The 19,911-nt window shown below is 46.4% G+C and overlaps 1 protein-coding gene across 2 annotated transcripts; it reads left to right on the top strand.

The window, feature by feature from the left end:
- The first annotated feature begins 634 nt into the window (after positions 1 to 634).
- Positions 635 to 11,304, top strand: LOC128341643 (zinc finger protein OZF-like). 2 transcript variants are annotated; one of them, XM_053288034.1, is made up of 4 exons: positions 635 to 930; positions 2,886 to 3,121; positions 3,947 to 4,069; positions 9,177 to 11,304. In XM_053288034.1, exons 3-4 carry the CDS (start codon positions 4,036 to 4,038, stop codon positions 10,808 to 10,810), a joined length of 1,668 nt encoding a protein of 555 aa, XP_053144009.1. In that variant the 5' UTR covers positions 635 to 930; positions 2,886 to 3,121; positions 3,947 to 4,035; the 3' UTR covers positions 10,811 to 11,304. The 2 variants fall into 2 exon arrangements, with proteins under 2 accessions (XP_053144009.1, XP_053144008.1); XM_053288033.1 differs by lacking the exon at positions 2,886 to 3,121 and having other exon boundaries at positions 636 to 930.
- The last annotated feature ends 8,607 nt before the right edge of the window (positions 11,305 to 19,911 follow it).

Raw genomic sequence — 19,911 nt, 5'->3', positions numbered from 1 at the left:
GGATAGGTACATAAGAACAGCCCTGCTGGATCAGGCCCAAGGCCCATCTAGTCCAGCATCCTGTTTCTCACAGTGGCCCACCAGATGCTGCTGGAAGCCACAGGCAGGCGTTGAGGGCATGCCCTCTCTCTTGCCGTTACTCCCCTGCAACTGGTACTCAGAGCCATCCTGCCTTTTGAGACTGGAGGTGGCCCACAGGAGGTAGGAGTTGCACTCTGTGAGTGGGAAATCTATGCGCTGCTACTGCAGGTAGAGCACAGCTTCCACCCTCTGCACTGCATCAGCCTCCCTCTCACCCAGCCCGGTGTTGTGCTGGCACTGGGGACAGTAAGATTCCAGGCTGGAATCCCTGCTGCTGATGGCACGGGGTTGTGGAGGGCAGGGGCTCAAGGCAATGCCCAAAGCCACCCACCCAAAGGGACAGCAGCACTGCATACACAATTTAACACAGAGACATCAGCTATGCTCAATTAAATCTTAGATAGGAAGGCGCTGGCACTGGCCCCGGAACAGTCCTCACTCCATCCAGACTCTGCACAGTTGACAAGATTTGGCTCTCTGTGTTATTGCTAGCTGCGGCCCCAGCATGATCAGCCTCCACACTGCAAGTAGGCATCCCGCAGGCAGCAGCAGCAGACCTCCCAGCCAGCGCCAGCTGAGCTCTGCCCGGGACCGCCACCGCCTCCCTCCTCCTCACTTCTTAGCAGAAGCCTGGCAGCCTGCTGTGCGCTCTCCCTTTGGCAGGGCGAGTCTGGGGGTGGGAGGATCCCGAGGGACAAGGCAGGGAGAGGGTTAAACGGAGCGAGCGGAGACTCCTAGAGAGAGCCCAAGAAGAGCGGGGAGGCTGCTCTGCACAGGGAGAGAGTGACGGCTCCGCTGCTCCCCCTTTGTTGTTTTTTTCCGAGCCGAGGTGTCGGCTCCGTCCTGAGGGTAGGTACAAAGCGCGTGTTGGCAGAAGCAGGGTAGGGTGCAACGGAGGACATCCCCCCGCCCCTTCGGGCCCTGCTTTGGAAAGGGGAGATTTTTAGTCTCCTGGGCAAAGCCAGAGATCCGAGGGTGGTGGTGGTTGCATGCCAGAAGGGCTGTGTGTTGGGAGGAGAGGAGCCCCCGCCCCGCCCCTCCTGGATCCTGAGCAGCCCCACCCCCCTGAGAAAAAGTGGCCTTGCATATTTCCATTCCACTCCATTTATTCCATTTCTATACCAGTCCACCATACCCAACTACTGGGCTGCTGCAGGGTGGGGGGGCTGGCAGGGAGTCCCTCCACCATGCCCACTAGCTGGGATGCTGCTGGAGATCTGTCTGCCACGCCTCATCATGCCTGGTGCATGGTTGCTGCTGGGTGCAAGAACCACCTCTCCCCCCACCCCCCAATGCTCAACAGCTGGGATGCCACATCATGTTGTTGTACCCCAACAAAGGGAGGTTCTTTTCTGGGTCAGTAGCCAATACACTTCACCAGCCGAGAAGGATTCAAAGGCTTTGTTTTGCACTATAGTAGCAAAGGTCTTGGATAGCTCTCGCTCAAGTCCAAGGCCCCGTTCATTTACAAGCATGACATATTTATAACCTAGGAGATACTGCCCCTTTCCTTTGTCTGGACTTTCAGTAAATTTCCAGCTAACTTCTGCGCATGTACTTTAAAGTGAATACCTCATCACCTTCTTATCTTGTCTCTCCTGGCCCTCCTTAGTACAGAAAAGCAACTCCTTTTAAGGATTCCCCTAGGCCCCCCTTACACAGACAGAATATATCAAAGGTAACATGGCTTCGGTCTGGTTCAGGCCTACACCAATGTGGTCTAGTGGTTAGAGTGCTGGACTAGGACTGGGGAGATCCGAGTTCAAATCCCCATTCAGCCATTATATTTGCTGGGTGACTCGGGGCCAGTCACTTCTCTCTCAGCCTAACCTACTTCACAGGGTTGTTGTGAGGAGAAACTCAAGTATGTAGTACACCGCTCTGGGCTCCTTGGAGGAAGAGCGGGATATAAATGTAAAAATAAATAAATGTGAGGCTGCCCATCAGCCCCCTCCCCACTGTGCTTGACAACTGGGTTGCCACTGGCTGCGAGTCCCTCCCTCTCCACCAAGCCCCCACACCTGGGTTGCCATAGAAAGGTAAGGACGGAGACAGAAAGGCGATTGGCTCTGTCTCTCCCCCTTTCTGTGACAATCACACAGTCTGGAGGAGACCTAGTGATAGAGGAGGAGGAGGCTTGGGAGAGGCCTGAGCAGTTCCAGCTCAGAGCCTGCCCCTCCCCACCGTCTCTCCTGCTTCTTCCCAACAAGGTCTAGGGTGGGGGCACAGATGTCAAGGCAGCTAATTGATCGGGGGGCTCACAGCCTTAATCAGTGGGAGCTGATCTCCCTGGGCCAGGAGCTAACAATGCCTGATGATCAGGGCATTTAAATCCTGGCTTCTGAGGAAGACTCGCTTGTAATGATTTAAATCATAATTTAGATCACTAGTCAGAAAGATTCTATATAATCATAATTTTCTAGTCAAAGTACATTCTTGTTGCTTGATAAAACCTTAATATGCACATATTCTTCACTCCACCTAGAAAGAGATAGGTTCTGTATTTAAAAGGTAGGCAAATACTATACACACTATAGTATAGTACACACCACACAATTAATGTTTTCCTGCATTAAAAAAAATAATTTTCATCAAAAATGGGATGAAGATTTGGTCATTTTATTTAATACCAAAGCAGATACACATTTGCATGTTCAGACACGCTTCCTTCAGGGCAACCAGGCCTCTGATATAATTTTTTCTAAAATTGGATATACATTTTAAAAATCCATTTTTAATATATTTTAAAGCATTGATTTTGATCCACCTTCCTGATGATTAACTGGCTCGATCTTTTTCCCCAGCAACGAGTCCTCAAACTAAAGTTTGCAAATGCAGATTGGCAAAATACATTTCAACATGGATTCAGCAGGAGTGTTTTAGTATACCCAAATGTTTTCACCTGGGGTCAGAACCTGTATAAGGAAAGAGCCACTCCACTCCCGTGTGCCTGGGGAAAGAATTCCCAAGAGAGTCGAGAAGGAGGAGCCTCCTCCCCAAACCATCTCAGATCTCAGCTTCTTAAATGGAGGAATGTGAAGTAAGGGATCTCCAGAGGACCTTCATGGGCAAAGAAGAGTTACCAGGGGACAGAAGGTTCTCTTTGAGGTCTTCATTCCCTCAAGATAACAGAAGCACCACCTGCCCAAAGTGAACCAGCCTGACCTTTAATATCTCCTGAGCAGGGCTTTTACAGTTGTGGTGCCTGACCTTGCAAATTCCTTGCGCCTTCCGGTCCCATTGAGTACCCACCATGACTGCCTTTTAGCAGGAGCTAAAGTTTAAAAAAATTTCCACTGGTTTTTAATATTGTCTGGTTTCTATTTTTGCCCTGCGACTGATTTAAACATTTTATTACTTTACTGTTATCTTTGTTTTCATTGCTTATTGGGTTCAATGTATTGTCAAAATAGTTTGTTAACCATCTCAGAAGTGTTGGACTGAAAGGCAGAAATAAAAACTCTTAACTAAAATAATAAAATATGCAAACAAAGGGAAGAATGCACTCCCTTGAGTATGGTCAGGCAGCAAAGAAGATCCTTTTGGTCTCCTTCACTGGTGGCAACATCATACTCTCTCCATTCTAGGACTTCTCCTCCTTGTGGTATACAGAGTCAGGCTCTGTGCAACTGGATCAGATAGGGGAGGGATCCCAGAGAAGAGGGGGGCACAGCCTGGGGGCCTCTCAGGGGGCAACTCCCTGGGCCTGGAAGAATATTTTTCAGTCTCTTGGCTTAGGCTGTCCAAGCTGCTAACATGTAAGGCTTGGAAGGCCACTGGGGGACCTTTGAGCCCTGCAGGTGGACTTTCAGGCTTTAGTTTCTTGTACTATCTGGGATAACAAAATGACTGCTTTGTTTTTCAGGGTTTGATGACCTTTGAGGTGGCTGTGAATTTCTCGGAGGAGAAGTGAGCTCTGCTGATCCTGGCCAAAGGGCTCTGCACAGAGACCAGATGGAGGGAATGTCTGGGCATCTGGCCTCTCTAGGTAAGAGAAAGCAGTTCTGTGATCTCATAATCATGGAATCATTGCCTCTACTGGCTGTGGTCTTAGCACATAAGGATCTTGCCCTTTGATAATTTCTGCAGGATCTATTTCCCCACTTTTTGTCTTTGTGTTTATTCCAAACCTTTTCAAAGTCCTAAGCTCATTCATCATCGGGAGGATGTGATTTCCAAGACCCCAACAAATTTGTTTTGGATCTATGAGCCTGCCCCAAAATATAGTAGCCAGACATGTGTTTGAGCCTTGAGGGTCTCAGATGTCTCCTCTATTACTTATGCGTGCCTGGAATTTCCTTAAACAAAATTTTACACCACCCTTCAACTGCATACATGTAGAACATGTATTTGTAAACATGTACTTGGACCCCATTATTTCTGCAAGTTCTATGGAGGGGGTGTCCAGCAATCCCTCTTGCATTATTAGATTGGATCAGTTTCAATCTGTGATTCCTGAGGATGTGGACAGATTGCTTATGGTGGTGTGCACTACCACTTGTTCTCTGGATCCTTGCCCGACTTGGCTTGTTTCTATCTAGCAGGGAGGTTGTTGGAGGTGTCCTAATTAATATCATGAATGTGTTGCTGAGGGAGTGTAGGGTGCCTTCTTGTTTGAAGGAGGTAATGGTTAGACCGCTTCTTAAGAATCCTTCCCTGGATCCCTTAGCGATGGATAATTATAGGCCAGTCTCCAATCTCCCATGGTTGGGCAAGGTGATTGAGACAGTGGTGGCCGACCAGCTCCATGCAGTTTTGTAGGAACTGATTGTCTAGACCAGAGCTGCTCAACTTCGGCCCTCCTGCAGATGTTGGCCTACAACTCCCATAATCGCTGGCCACTGACTTGGGATTATGGGAGTTGTCGTCCAAAGACAGCGGGGGGGGGGGCGGCTAAATTGAGTAGGGCTGATCTAGACCCATCTCAATCTCAGCTTTTTAAAATTTGTTTTTAAATTGTTTTGATTGTTTAATTGTAGTTTTATGATGTTTTTAATTGTTAATCATTGTTATGTTTTATAATTTTTATTTTAATTATTTACTGATTTTAAGGTGTTTTAATGTAAATCGCCCTGAGCCTTTTGGAAGGGCGGTATAAAAGTTTTAATCATCATCATCATCATCATCATCTGGCTTTTGAGCTGGCTATGGGGTTGAGACAGCCTTGGTCGGCCTGTTTGATGACCTTTACTGGGGAATCGACAGAGGGAGTAGGACTCTGATGGTTTTTCTGGATCTCTCGGCGGCATTCGATACCATCAACCATGGTATCCTTCTGGTTCACCTGGGGGAGTTGGGGATGGGGGCACTGCTTTGCAGTGGTTCTGCTCCTATCTCTCAGGTAGATTCCAGATGATGGAGCTTGGTAACAACTGCTCTTTAGAACAGGAGCTGTTATATGGGGTCTCTCAGGGCTCCATTCTGTCACCAATGCTTTTTAATATCTACATGAAACCGCTGGGTGAGGTCATCTGGAGATTTGGTGCAGGTTGTTATCAGTATGCTGATGACACCCAAATCTATTTCTCATCATCATCATCATCATCATCATCATCATCATGAAATGGCATTCATTTCCTAAATGCCTGCCTACAGGCAGTAATGGGCTGAATGAGGGATAACAAATTGAAACCGAATCCAAGCAAGATGGAGGTGCTCATTGTAGGAGATAGAAATTTGAGGGATGAGTTAGATCTCCCTGTGCTGGACAGGGTTACACTCCCCCGGACGGAACAGGTATGCAGCTTGGGAGTACTCTTGAATCCAGGTTTCACCCTGGTATCTCAGATGGGGGTAAGGGCCTGGAGTGCTTTCTACGAGCTTTGGCTGATCCAACAGCTGCATCCAGTCCTTGAAGAGGATGACCTCAGAACAGTGGTGCATCAACTGGTAAGCTCCAGGCTTGACTATTACAATGCGCTCTACATGGGTCTACCTTTGTACATAGTTTGGAAACTTCAGTTAATTCAAAATGCGGCAGCCAGATTGGTCTCTGGGGTAACCCAGAGATACCATATTATTCTTGTTTTAAAACAGTTGCACTGGCTGCCAATATGTTTCCAGGCAAAATACAAAGTGCTGGTTATTACCTTTAAAGCCCTGAATGGCTTAGGTCCAGGTTACCTTAGAGAGTGCCTTCTTCTGCATGATCCCCACCTCACATTAAGGTCATCTGAAGAGGTCTGTCTCCAGTTACCACCGGTACATCTGGTGGCGACTCAGAGGCGGGACTTCTCTGTAGCTGCTCCTGGGCTGTGGAATGCACTCCCGGCAGAAATCCGTATTTTGAGTTCCTTGCTGGCCTTCAAGAGAGCCCTTAAGACCTATCTGTTTGGCCTGGCCTTCCAGGATTTTTAAACTGTTTTAAATTTTTTTTTATTGTTATTGGTTTTAAACTGTTTTTAAGATTCATTTGTATTGATTGGTAAAATGACCGCTTTTCAGGTTTTTTATTGTTGTGCACCACCCAGAGCCGTTTGGATGGGGTGGTAAATATATGTAATAAATAAAATAAATAATAATAAATAAAACAATTACAAGGAAAAATAAGCAACTGACTATTGTAGATGGATGCCTGGAGTATTGTGGATGGATGCCTGGAGGTGGAAACAGAGTCACACTTAATCAAACAAGATTCATTTTATTGAATAATTACCATATAGGTTTGTCAAGGCAAGCGTAGCCATCCCCTTGAACTGGTAAGCTTTACTGCTGCCACCAAGTGGAATTCTTTCGTTTCCCTGGCTGTCTCCACTGAACAGCCCTACCCCCACCTCTTATTCCAGTCAGGTTGAGTGGCATGGCATCTAAGCATGGGGTGGGGAGTCTAAGACAGAGACTATATGAGATCTGAATATGTGAAACTTTACTTGAAGGAAAACCATTGTCCAGTTGTAGCAATAGGCTTTTGAACTTTTTTTGCATGAAGAAAGCAATAACCGTAAGAGCAATAAGGAACAAATAAAACTGAGCAAATTGCACGCAGCTATCCTATACTCAGTACTGTGCCTAATACTGTGGAATGCGCTCCCTACTAAAATACGATCCTCCCCATCTCTGGCAATTTTTAAAAAACATCTGAAAACCCATCTTTTTAACCAAGCTTTCTCAGCCTTTTAAAATTTGTTAGTTTTAGTTTTGTGATTGATTTTAAATTGTTGAATTGTTTTAACTTTTTATATGTGTTTTAATTGTTTTATGTTAACCGCCCAGAGATGAAAGTTTGGGCGGTATATAAACGTGATAGATAGATAGATAGATAGACAGATAGATAGATAGATAGATAGAGGGTCACTTTCTTGGATAGCTTTTTATCTCTGCTTTCCAGCCAGCTCACCCTCTTTTTCTCTCTGCCCAACATGGTCTGCTTCTGCTGCAGTCTTTTCCCTCAGCGGCTCTGGAAGTGACTCAGTTCCAGGGGCATAGCTAGGGGAGCATTAAAAATCTATTGAGAACAAAAACAATTAAAATATATCTCCAGCTATCTAAGGAAATAGCAAAAGAAATGATTTCAGCCTTTTACTGCTTATAATCTGGTGTAAAAGGTAGTGCACTCAGCTAATTCCAGTGGCAGAATTGTGTATGCAACCTTTGGTATCTGTGTGTCCTCCGGAAGTATGACTTGACTTCACTACACACACACTAACTCTTAAAAACATATAATAGATTGTCCTGAGCGAAGGCTTTCTGCCTCCTCTGCAAGAGTGAAGTGTCTGTGATTCTATGAACTTGGAAAACTCAAGTTAAGCTGTGGAAGGACTGCATGTTGCTCCTTTCTCTAGCTGACACCTTGGAGTTCAATTCTGTGAGCAATGAGAGGGGGACAGCATGAAAAAGAAAGACAAAAAGAAATTGGCTCTGTAGGGCACTTTCCAGATTACGCTACAACAGGGGTAAAATGCTTCAGCTTTGCAGGATCATATTGAAAACAATCCCCAGAATCTCTAACTCCTACCCTGTTTCCCTGAAAGTAAGACCTACCCCGAAAGTAAGACTAGCAGTAATTTCTGATGTACCGCTAATTGCCCTAGTGCATTTTGGGGGGCTAAAATTAATATAAGACACTGTCTTATTTTCGGGGAAACACGGTACAATGGGAAAATACAGCTATGTTTTTGTGATGCAAATGCGATGTTATAGCACTATAATGCAAAGGTAAAATCCGAAAGAAGGCATCAGAGATGTGAATGGCACCTTGCTGTCAATACAGGGACTTTTGTGTCACAACACAGGAAGTATGGAAGCACACTTTGCAGATCCTTAGTGACACTGTTGTAGGCTTTAAACTGGAAAGCGACTTGGTGGTTCTTCAGGAAAACATGGCACATGAACCTGCAGGCTGAAAAAGGAAAAGGAGCGGAGGGGAGAGGCCTGAACTGAAGTGCTACTGTTAAGTCTTGCAAAGAGATGGGGAGGGGAGGGTAGAGAAGGCACATCCTGGGATGCATTATCCGTTACTCCCATCATCTCCAACATGGGGACTGAGGGAGCTTCGTGGACTGAGGGAGCTTCGTGGACTGAGGGAGCTTCATGGACTGAGGGAAAGATGGGGGCTCCAAGGCGGGGGTCCAGATACTTGGGCAAGAGGAGGTACAGATGTTTTGGGCACCCTCCCCTCTGTCTTGCTGTGCCTCCAACTGAAGCTCTAGGGGGCTTCCCTCCTACTCCATGTGCAGTGAGCTGTTTCTCAGGGTGAAACAGCTGGTGGTGCTGCTGCCACCGCTGCTGATGCTTCTCCTCTGCCTTCCTCAGGAGGGGTTTTCCTGGGAGCAGCCCTTCCCATCCCAGCCAGCAACCTCTTGTTGCTCCTCTCCCCGCTCCACCCGCTAGAACTTTGTATAAGGCCATCACACACACTGGGGACAGGCCAGGAGTAGCAGCAGCAGAGAGAAATTCAGCAACCAAGTGATGCCTCCAGGAGGCTGAGAGAGAGGAGGAGCAGGCAGTGGAGGATTGAGTCGCACTGGACGAAGCAGTTGTGGTGCCAGTCAGAGCCAATGAAAAGCAGCTTTTGAAATGTAGCAGGTTTTGCTTTGCCACCAATACTTTTATACTGGATTTTTTCCTGTGATTTGAAGCTCTTTTTATTCCTGCAGATGATGAAGGGGAAACCGAGAGAGAATTTGAACAGCAGAGAAGGAAGACAGAAGGGGGAAATGATGGGGTTAAGAAATCATCTGCTACTGAGTGCTCTGACTTTCCTGACATTCCAATCCAACAAAAGAACTATGAAGGAAACGAAAATAATGAATATTTTCCATGTGAAAAAACCTTAAACACTAAGTCAAGATGCAGCCGTAATAAAAGAATCCGTACAGGTGAAAAAACATATGAATGTGGTGAGTGTGGAAAAAGCTTCACTCACAACTCGAGTCTTATTACCCATCAAAGAATTCATACAGGAGAAAAACCATATCAGTGCTCAGAATGTGGAAAGAGCTTCAGTCAGAGTGCAAACCTTACTTCCCATCAAAGAATCCACACAGGGGAGAAACCATATAAATGTATGGAATGTGGAAAGAGCTTCAGCCACAGCCAGAGTCTTTCTGGCCATCAAAGAACACACACAGGGGAGAACCCACATCAATGCTCAGAGTGTGGAAAGAGCTTCAGTCAGAGTGCAAACCTTACTTCCCATCAAAGAATCCACACAGGAGAGAAACCATATAAATGTATGGAATGTGGAAAGAGCTTCAGCCACAGCAGGAGTCTTTCTGGCCATCAAAGAACACACACAGGGGAGAAACCATATCAATGCTCAGAATGTGAAAAGACCTTCAGGAACAAGAGTAACCTTGTTTTCCATGAAAGAATACACAGACGGGACAAACCCTATCAGTGCTCAGAGTGTGGAAAGAGATTCCGGGAGACCTCAGCCCTTAGTATCCATCAGAGAATCCACACAGGGGAGAAACCTTATCAATGCTCAAAATGTGAAAAGAGCTTCACCTGCAGGAGTAACCTTGCTTCCCATGAAAAACTGCACACAGGTGAGAAACCATATCTGTGCTCAGAGTGTGGGAAGAACTTCAGGGATAGCTCTCAGCTTAATTACCATCAAAGAATCCACACAGGAGAGAAACCACACCAGTGCTTAGAGTGTGGAAGGAATTTCAGGCTGAGCTCACAGCTTGCTTGCCACCAAAAAATCCACAAAAGGGAGAAACCATTTCAGTGCTCTGAGTGTGGAAAGAGCTTCAAGCAGAGCTCTGCTCTTACTTCCCATAAAGTAACCCACTCTGAACGGAAACCATATAAATGCTTTGAATGTGGAAAGAATTTCCTTCTGAGCGGGAACCTTATTAACCATCAAAGAATTCACACAGGAGAAAAACCGTATCAATGCTCGGAATGTGGAAAGAGCTTCAGCCAAAGCTCAGGTCTTATTAGGCATCAGATAATCCATACAGGAGAGAAGCCGTATCATTGCTCAACATGTGGAAAAAGCTTCAACCACAGTGCAAATTTTGTTGTGCATCAAAGAACCCACACAGGTGTGAAACCATATCAGTGCTCAGTGTGTGGAAAGAGTTTCAACTGGAGCACACAACTTGCTAAACATCAAAGAATCCACACAGGCGTGAAACCATATCAGTGCTCAGTGTGTGGAAAGAGCTTCAGCCGGAGCTCAGTACTTTCTTCTCATCAAAGAATCCACACAGCAATGAAATCATACCAATGCTTCGTGTGGAATGATGTTCAACAAGAATTCAAACCTTTCTCGCCATGAAAGTTTCCACACAAGGGGAAAACCATAATACTGCTCAGTGTACGGAATGAGCCTCAAGACAGCTTCACATCTTACTAGTAATCAAAGAATGCATTCCTGTGGACAAACCATGTAAATACCCGCTGTGTGGAAAGGGGTTTAGCCAGAGTTCAGACCCTATTTGACATTTTACAAGCTATATGGGAAAAACCACATCTATGCTCAGTGTGTTAAAAGAGCTTCTGCTGCATCTCAAGCCTTAATGGACATCTAAGAATTCACCAAGGATAGAAACCATTTCATTGCAGAGGATGTGTGTGGAGAAACGAGGCAAACCTCTTCTTTTTGTAAATAAAATTGTATATGTAAATTGCCTTGCTAGTCGCTGTATTAAGAAATGGGGTACGAGGAGGGGAGAGTCCCCCCTTTTACTTTTACTTTCTTAAGGAGCTTGCTGCCCCACATCAAGATTAAATGGGGGAACTCTCCCCTCCTCACCCCCTCCCTCCCTGCAGCTGCCCCTGCGCCCCATCCTGCCAGCAGCGGCATTTTTTAGATGGCAAAAGTGGAAATTCACAACCACTCATGGGCGTAACGATAGTGGGGCAGGGGGGGGCACGTGCCCCCGGTACCACTCTGATTGATCATGTGGGGGGGCGCCAAAAAGTACCCCCGAAGATCCCCTGCCTTTTTCGGGGGGGGGGGTTTTGAGGAAAAAAAATTTTTTTTGTCAGCCCCCCTCCCCCGTCCCGGCACCTGTTCTGACACTGGGCGCCGCGTTTGCCGTCCCGTTTGTAGTGCCTGCCTGCTCTGCAAATTGCAGCGTCGGCAAGGCAGCTCTCTTTGTCTCTCTTCACACTTGAAACTCCGAGAGTCCTCTGACGCCAGTCGCGCATGCGTGTCTGGCCTGGGAGAGCTCGTTGCCTGCACGTGCACACACTTGCCGTGCGGGGCATCAGGCTGGAAAGGAGCGGACCGGGGAGGACGGAGGAAGGAAGGATTCGGCAGCCAGCCAGCGTAGGAGCAGGAGGACAAGCAAGGACGGAGCATTGAGCAAGGAAACAATAGGTGTGTGTGTGTGAATGATATCAGATCATCTCTTTCTCTTTCGCGAAATCTCGTCCTCCTAGCCGCAGTGACTTAAAAGCCCAGCTTTAGGGGGCTCAATAGTCTATTGTGTGGGCTGGGGGAATCCAGCTGTGAGCCTGCCCCTGAGGGCTTAATTCAGTCAAACTGCATTAGTTAGTCCCAGCTTGATCTCTTATTCTGACTTAAAGAAATAGCTTCCTGAGTGAGTCCTTACTTGAGAATTACATTAAGTGAATTATGCCGGCATTCAGCGTGCAGGCAAAGATACGTGGTTTGGTTCCACTGACCCTTCTGGCTCAGCGGGTTTGCTGGGTTGTTGCTGTTTTTGAATAAACTGAAAACCTGCTACGCCTGTTAAGCCAGAGGGACCGAGTGAGGAGAAATGAGCCCGATGCAAAGCAGCAGCCACCGCCTCTCTGCAAGAGCTCCGGCTGACTTCAGGCTCCGCGTTTCCTACGGAGGCGGCTTCTTTGTGTCAAGCAGCTCAGGGTCGCACCTGACCCCCTTTCCTGGCACATGGAAACAGCCCTCCCCCCCCCCCCGCCAGGCGCGCGCGCTCTGCCACCCTCTGCTGTGCAGCATCACCCCATCTGGCTGGCTCTCCGCGCCTTTCTCCCTCCCTCCCTCCCTCTCTTTTTTCTTGTCTGACTTTCTTCCTTCCTCTCTCAATTTCTCTCTCTCTCTTCCTTCATTCATCTCTCTTTCTTTCCTTCTTTCTTTCTCTATCTCTCCCTCCCTCCCTCTCTCTCTGCCCCCTCTCTCTTTTCTTGTCTGACTTCCTTCCTTTCTTTCTCTTCCTTCCTCTCTCAATTTCTCTCTCTCTCTTTTCCTTCATTCATCTCTTTCTTTCTTTCCTTCTTTCTTTCTCTGTCTCTTCCTTCCTCCCTCCCTCTCTTTCTGCCCCCTCTCTTTTTTCTTGTCTGACTTCCTTCCTTCCTCTTTTTTCCTGTTTTTCTTTCTCTATCTCTCCCTCCCTCCCTCCCTCTCTGCCCCCTCTCTCTTTTCTTGTCTGACTTGCTTTCTTTCTCTCTTCCTTCCTCTCTCATTCTCTCTCTCTCTCTCTCTCTCTCTCTCTCTCTCTCTCTCTCGCTATTTTATGCTTTTATGGTTCTGCTGTTCTACTTGGTTGTGGGTTTTTTTCATTGGTTTTCCATGATTTGTCAGTCACCCTGAGAATAGCTATTCTGAAGGTCAGGGCATACATTTTTTAAATACCAGTAAATAAATGACAAATATGTCAATGCTCACTAGGACATTTCAAAGCAGTGTTTTATGTGTTCCTTTTCCTTGTGAGAAAAGTATACTGGAGATGTATTGTGTAGGGCTGCCAAGTGGGGAAAGGACAGCTTTTTCTTTCGCTTGCATGACAAGCTGCACCTGCTGAAATTCCCTCTTCTCTGCATCTCTACAGGAGACCTGGTCTCTTTTCCATTTGGCAGCCCTAGTATTGTGTGTCTGAAATGTCAAAGGAGGGAAAAGACAACTACTACTTTTATCACAACATTGATTCCCCCAAAGCAACAGCACACCCTTGTTGCTTCTTGCAGGCAGCTTCAAAGGCTCAGTCTCCATTTGTCCTTCTTGTCCTCCTCTGCCCAACTCATTCCTGTAACTGGAACAGACATTTTCTCTTGCTAGTCGGGAAAGGGAATGGGTGGGAGGGGGAGGGACGGGCTGTTCTCCTCAGCCACAGTTTGCCTGCTGCTGCCCGGCACCAGCTCAGCACAGAAGGGGGAAGTTATCAGTTGTATTTCTTGCCACCAGTTTCCCTTTTTGCTCATTCAAGTCTTTCCTCCCCTATAATCTAACCACGTTTTAACTGAAAAAGTTCAGGGGGGAGATGGGGGGGATGTAGAACCTTGCTATCATAGCAAGGTTCCACATCCCCCCCCCATTTCCCCCACCCTGAACTTTTTCACTATGTAATACATGCTAATTTAATTCTGTGCCATCATCAAAGACTATACAAGGGATCCTGTCACATCTATGTAAAGTCAGTCCTCGTCTCAGGATGAGGCGGAGAGTGAACCGGATGCCGATGAGGTTGAAAAGGCGCACTCTGGGCAAGCGCAACCTGTGCCTTGCAATACGCGGCAGAACCATAAGCCGCCGACAGGCGCGCGCGCTCCCTCGGACCAGAAGTGCCGATTGGCTGCGGCCTTTCAAACTCCGGAAAGTGAAGAATCGCCGCCTCCTGTGTCGTCGGAGGGACAGCGAACCAATGGAAACGGAGGCTGTGCGAGCTGCCGATCAAGAAGAACCAATGGAAACAGACACTGGCTCTGATCGCGAAGAACCAATGGAGATGGAGTCTGAAGGCGAGACTTCGAACCATTTGGTTTTCAAATGCTGCTGCTGCCGCCGCTTAAACGCCGGTGTTTTCTTGGACTGCTACGCGGCGGAGAAGGAACAGCCGCGTGACTGCGTGTGCGCCCCATCAGCGCCGGCAGGAGGCGCGATGCCAACCCTGGCCTGGAAGATCAACATTTTGAGTGGTCATACAAATCTGGAAATCTCTTGTCTTCTGAATAACTCTGTATTGACAAAATTAAAATAAGGTCTCCTGACTTTACTGTATTAAGTCTGTGTGCTCTTTTCTGGTGATCCGTTTCAAGTCGCTTGTTCTCAACCACTGGGGAAAATCTGAGCCACACTTTCCCCTGTACTTGCCGCCAGCCTCACGCACTGCCTGTCAGTAAGGCGATCGCCTCGGGCAAGGGACTATCCGGATGCTCCTGGAGGACAAACCCTGCTGCTGCCGCTGCCGCCTCCTCCTGAAAACGGAGCGGTGAATCTTTATGCTGCAAGGCTGCATTGTTCATAAGCGGCTGAAAAGAAATCGGAGCAACAAGCCTCTTTGGAGCAAGGGCTGTGGAAGCAGCAGCAGCACTGGGAAAGCTTGAGCGTTGAGCCTTTCTGGAGCCGAGCACCGGCCTGCAGTTTAAAACCGGCATCCCTTATGCCTAGGAGTCCGTGTACAGAATTTTCCCATCCGCGCTCCTTTGAAAAAAAGAGTTAAAACATGGCAGGGTTGGGACAAAGTATGTCGCACACCTATTAGTTTTCTGAAACAGAAATGTGGCAAACCAATTTTCGGGGGGCGCACTTGTCCACGCATAACCCCCCAGTCACCCGTGGGACTCCCCCACAGAGCCCCAAACTTAGATCCAGTTCAAAGAAACTCTCTTTCTGGAGAGAGGGGTGTGCGCGTGTGTTTTCAGTTTCCATTTCCGAATCCTCGCTTGAGGGAGAGGAAGGGGAAAATGATATCAGCCAGCAAACACCGCCATCAGGCCTTGTATTTCTTTGTTTCCCTGTTTGCATTTTGCGTGCATACCAACCTGTCCTACCAACATGTACAGGGAGGACCATTGAAATCTTCCCAAATGGGGTCTCTTTTTAGTTGCCTGCTGCCATGATAGGTGTTTCCCTTTTATAATGGGGGGTACCCTCAGAATCAGTTTCCTCAGGACTGCATGGATATGCTCTGCCCACTTTGTGTTTCCCTCTCTATTCCTCTCCCCTTCCCTTGTATTTACATCCAGACTCCCCCTCTCTGCTCAGGTCTACTTCATCTGCTGCTCAAAACCTCTGCTCATTGACCTTCTTTTTGTTTGCTCTTTTAGAGATAGAAGTAAGGCTTGAAGTGTGTGTGTGAACCGTACAGCACCTGTCATTTCTCACTTCCATATACTTCTTAACAAGCATCTTCACAATATAATTCAAGTTACGATTACTATTCATTATGACATCTTTGACCTAAACTTTATTGTTCTTGCAAATTATTAAAGAGAAAATAAAAATCCAATATATATATAATATATTTTTTATTTTGTTTAAAAAGCATTGATGTTTATCTGCCTTGCTGTTTATTATTTATTTCATTTGTTTAATTCATATACTACCTTACTCCAAAGGCTCTGGGCACGTGATCTTTTCCCCAGTAATGAGCCCCCAAAGTAATGTTTGCAAATGCAGATCAGCAGAGTAAAGTTCAACACGGATTCAGCAGGAGTGTCTTAGTGTTCCCAAACGTTTTCACCTGGGCTCAGAACATGTGTAAGGAAAGGGCCACTCACATGTGCCTGGGAAGAGAATTCCAAAGGATGGGAGTCGGCAGGCCCCTTCTGAGCAGGACCTTCTTAGTTGTGGTGCCTCATCTTGCCAATTCGTGACACCTTCCAGTCCCATCATCAAATACCCATCATGACTGCCTTTTGGCAGGAGCTTCAGCTTAAGTTTTCTTTAATTTTCATTGGCTTTAATATTGTAGGATTTTTGTTCTTGCACTGTGACTGATTTAAACCGGTTTTATTGTTTTACTATTATTCTAGTGTTTTAATTGCTTATTTAATTCTTATATCTTTTCAAAATAGGTTCTTAACCATCTCAGAGGTGTTTGACTGAAAGGCAGAAATGAAAACTCTTAATAAAAAAATTAAATATGCAAAGAAAGTGTTGTGGCCAACCTGACTACCACATTAGACCCAGAGTTACCCATCTCAGTCTAACTGGTTACCTAGTTACCAGCCCAAAATTATGGGAAATCCAGGCCTGTGTCTGATTCCACTTTATTAAGAAATCAATTAATGCCTGGCAAGGTTTACACATGCACACACCCCTATCCAGAGATCTTTAGAAAGAGAGTTTGAACTGGATCTAAGTTTGGGGCTCTGTGCGGGAGTCTCAAGGGTGGCTGGGGGCGTTATGCATGGACAAGTGCCCCCCCCAAAAAAAATTTGGCTTGCCACATTTCTGTTTCAGAAATCTAATAGGTGGGACAACAGCTTGCCTACCCATAAATACTCTTTGCACCTGCTCGCCCCCCTTCCCCTCTAACAGGGATTCACAGATGTTGACTACAACTCCCATAATTCCCAAGTAAAAGCCATTGCAGCTGGGGATTCTGGGAGTTGTAGTCAAGAACATCTGGGAATCCCTGTTAGAGGGAACACTGAGCATCCATACTTATATCACCCATTTTTAAAGATCACCCTCCAGTATTTCATTCTTCAGCTGATCCTTCTTCAAAGATTCTATAAGTTCACGCAGAGACGGAAGAGGCCCCAGAAGGCCCACCACCTCTTTTGTCTCCTGGTTCATTTGTCTCACAGGCACCATTTGTAACTCTATCAGGAACTCTGCTTCATACATAGAGCTCCTCTGCAAGGCACCGTTTGTAACTCCATCAGGAACTCTGCTTCATACATAGAGCTCCTCTGTAAGAGCTCAGCAGGTTTCAGAAAGTTTCAGAAAGTCCTCCCCAGGGACAGAGCCACCATTGTGTGAAAGGGTTCAAAGAACCCGGGCCGCCACCCGTCAGGGGCCACACCTTGTGCCCCAGCCACGCTTCCTGTGCCACACATCACACGCAGGGGGTGAACTTTTGTTTGGAAATGATGCTGTGTGCCCCATTTCTGAGCAAATTCCTGACCAGCGCTGCGTTGGCAGTGCATCTGGGAGTGGCTCTCAATGCTTTAAAAGGCAGAGAGAGACGCATTCTCGCTCAGGCTGGAAAGCTGGCACTGAGCTAAATTGCTCAAAAACAGAGCCGCGCGGCTCTGTTTTGAGCAGCTTAGCCTAACGCTGGCTTCCCAGCCCTGCCTTTTCAAGCATTAAGAGATGTTCCCGGCTGGGCTGCAAATGCGGAGCTGGTCGGGAATTTGCTTAGAAATGGGGCACACAGCACCATTTGCAAACAGGGTGTGTGGCTGGGGGGGCCACCAGCAGTGGGTGGGACAGGGACCGCCGCTGGCTTCCCTACGTCCCTGGTTGGTGGGAAGTAAGGCTTGACTTCAGTCTGAAACTCTTTCCACATTCTGAGCACTAGTGTGGTTTTTCTCCTTTGTGGGTTCCTAGATGGTAAGGCCCCAGCTCTGGTTGAAACTCTTTCCACATTCAAAGCATTCATATGGTTTCTGTGTGGTGGAATGGGTTCCTTGATGGCAAATAAGATCTGACTTCTGAGTGAAGCTCTTTCCACACTCGGGCACTGGAATGGTTTCTCCCCTTTGTGGATTATTTGATGGCAAGTAAGCTGTGAGCTCAGCCTGAAGCTCTTTCCACATTCTGAGCATTGATATGGTTTCTCCCCTGTGTGTGGATTCTTTGATGGTAAATAAGCTGTGAATTATCCTTGAAGCTCTTTCCACAGTCCGAGCACTGATATGCTTTCTCCCCTGTGTGCGATTTTTCATGAGATGCAAGGTTACTCCTTCCCCATTCCATACATTTATACAGTTTCTCCCTGTGTGAATTCTTTAATGGGAAGTAAGGTGAGAGGTCTGGCTGAAGCTCTTTCCACACTCTGAGCACTGATATGGTTTCTCTCCCCTGTGCATTCTTTCATGGGAAACCAGGTGACTCCTGGTTCTGAAGCTCGCTTCACATCCTGAGCACTGAAATGGTTTCTCCTCTGTGTGCATTCTTTGATGGCAAGTAAGATTTCCGCTGTTGGTGAAACTCTTTCCACATTCAGAACATTTATCTGGTTTCTTCCCTGTGTGAATTATTTCATGGGAAACAAGTTTACCCTTGTTCTCTGGGCGGCTCACAAGAGAGTATTAAAACATACAATAAAACCACATAACACATTAAATCAAACAGACCCCCCAAAAGTAAAAAGAAAATACAAAATACAATACAAAGCAGCTTAAATTTTTAAATTAGTTAAAAATCAGAACAAATCTGAAAACCCACATTTAAAAACCCAAATTTAAAAGGCCTGGGTGAACAAAAAGGTCTTTAGCTGGCATCTAAAAGAACAAAGTGATGAAGCCAGGCAAATCTCACTGAGGAGGCTATTCCATATTTGGGGTGCAACTACGGTACCGAAAAAGCCTGGTAGCCACCCACCTCACCTCGTTTGGCAGGGGCACCGAGAGGAGGGCCTCTGAAGAAGATCTTAACATGTGGGTAGGGACATATGGGGCAAGGCGCTCTCTCAGGTAACCCGGTCCCAAGTAATTTAGTTTAAAAGGTTAAAACCAGCACTTTGAATTGGGCTCGGAAACGGATTGGGAGCCAGTGTAGCTGACGAAGCACTGGCGTAATATGATCAGAACGTCCAGTCCCAGTAAATAATCTTGCAGCCCTATTTTATACCAGCTGCAGCAGTTTCCAGACCATTTTCAAAGGCAGAAACTTAGTTCCTTATTTTAAGTTTTTAAAATCCTTTTTGGAGAAACCTGAAAATACCTCAATCAGTCAGAAGGATTAATATAACTTTTATTTTAGGGGCATAGGTTAAAGGGTTTTGATCCTTTAATGGGTAGATTTTAATATGACCGATGCCACTTTTAATAGTAGTTTCAAGTACCATGCATTTTAGAATGTTATAGTTTACTTATGCTTATATTTTGATGTATCTTTGCCATGCATTTACATTTTAGTGTATCTTTTGCTGCTCCTTGTCATTCCACATGCCTCTTTGAATAAAACTTTTAAACTTAAAAAGTTGTGGTCATTAAGCTGTGGGTTTGTTCATACAAAAAGCCTACTGAGAACCAGATTTTCAGTGGTGCCATGTCTTGGATTATCTGTGATCAAACACCAAGGCTCAAAAGTTTTTTCCTCTCAAGCCTGTCTTTTTTCAGTTGATGTCACCCCTCATTATTACCTCCCTTTCCCCATTTTCTCTTTCTCTCTCCCTTGTTTGTATAAGTACTTGCAGGCCTCAGCTAGGGAAACAAGTTAGAATTGGGGAGAGTTAGGAGGTGCTGAAGCAGCCTTTTGGTTGCCATCTGTAGTGTAGGTGTACTGGGCTGAACCCCACACTTAGCAGGAAAGTTTTGAAATGGTAAAGTGTGCCGTCGAGTCAGTGGTTTACCATTGCCTCCTCCTGTGCAGTGTGAGATCATGCCTTTCAGCTTTTTCCTATATCGCTGCTGCCCAATATAGGAGTTTCTCATAGTCTAGGAAACATACCAGCGGGGATTCGAACCAGCAACCTCTCACTTGGTAGTCAAGCCATTTCCCCACTGAGCCATTAGGTGGCTTTTGAAAAGGTAACTGAAGTGAATTCTTTGAGGCAT

The sequence above is a fragment of the Hemicordylus capensis genome, chromosome 2 (assembly GCF_027244095.1).
Source record: "Hemicordylus capensis ecotype Gifberg chromosome 2, rHemCap1.1.pri, whole genome shotgun sequence".
NCBI lineage: Eukaryota > Metazoa > Chordata > Lepidosauria > Squamata > Cordylidae > Hemicordylus > Hemicordylus capensis.
Note: the sequence above shows the minus strand (reverse complement) of the source record. Positions and strands in the feature narration are given on the sequence as shown.

Bases quoted from the DNA above. Each gene is read 5' to 3' on its own strand.
- LOC128341643 (XM_053288034.1), top strand. From the start codon at position 4,036: ATGGAGGGAATGTCTGGGCATCTGGCCTCTCTAG. The intron at 4,070-9,176 runs GTAAGAGAAAGC...TTATTCCTGCAG, and splicing joins TGGGCATCTGGCCTCTCTAG to ATGATGAAGGGGAAACCGAG.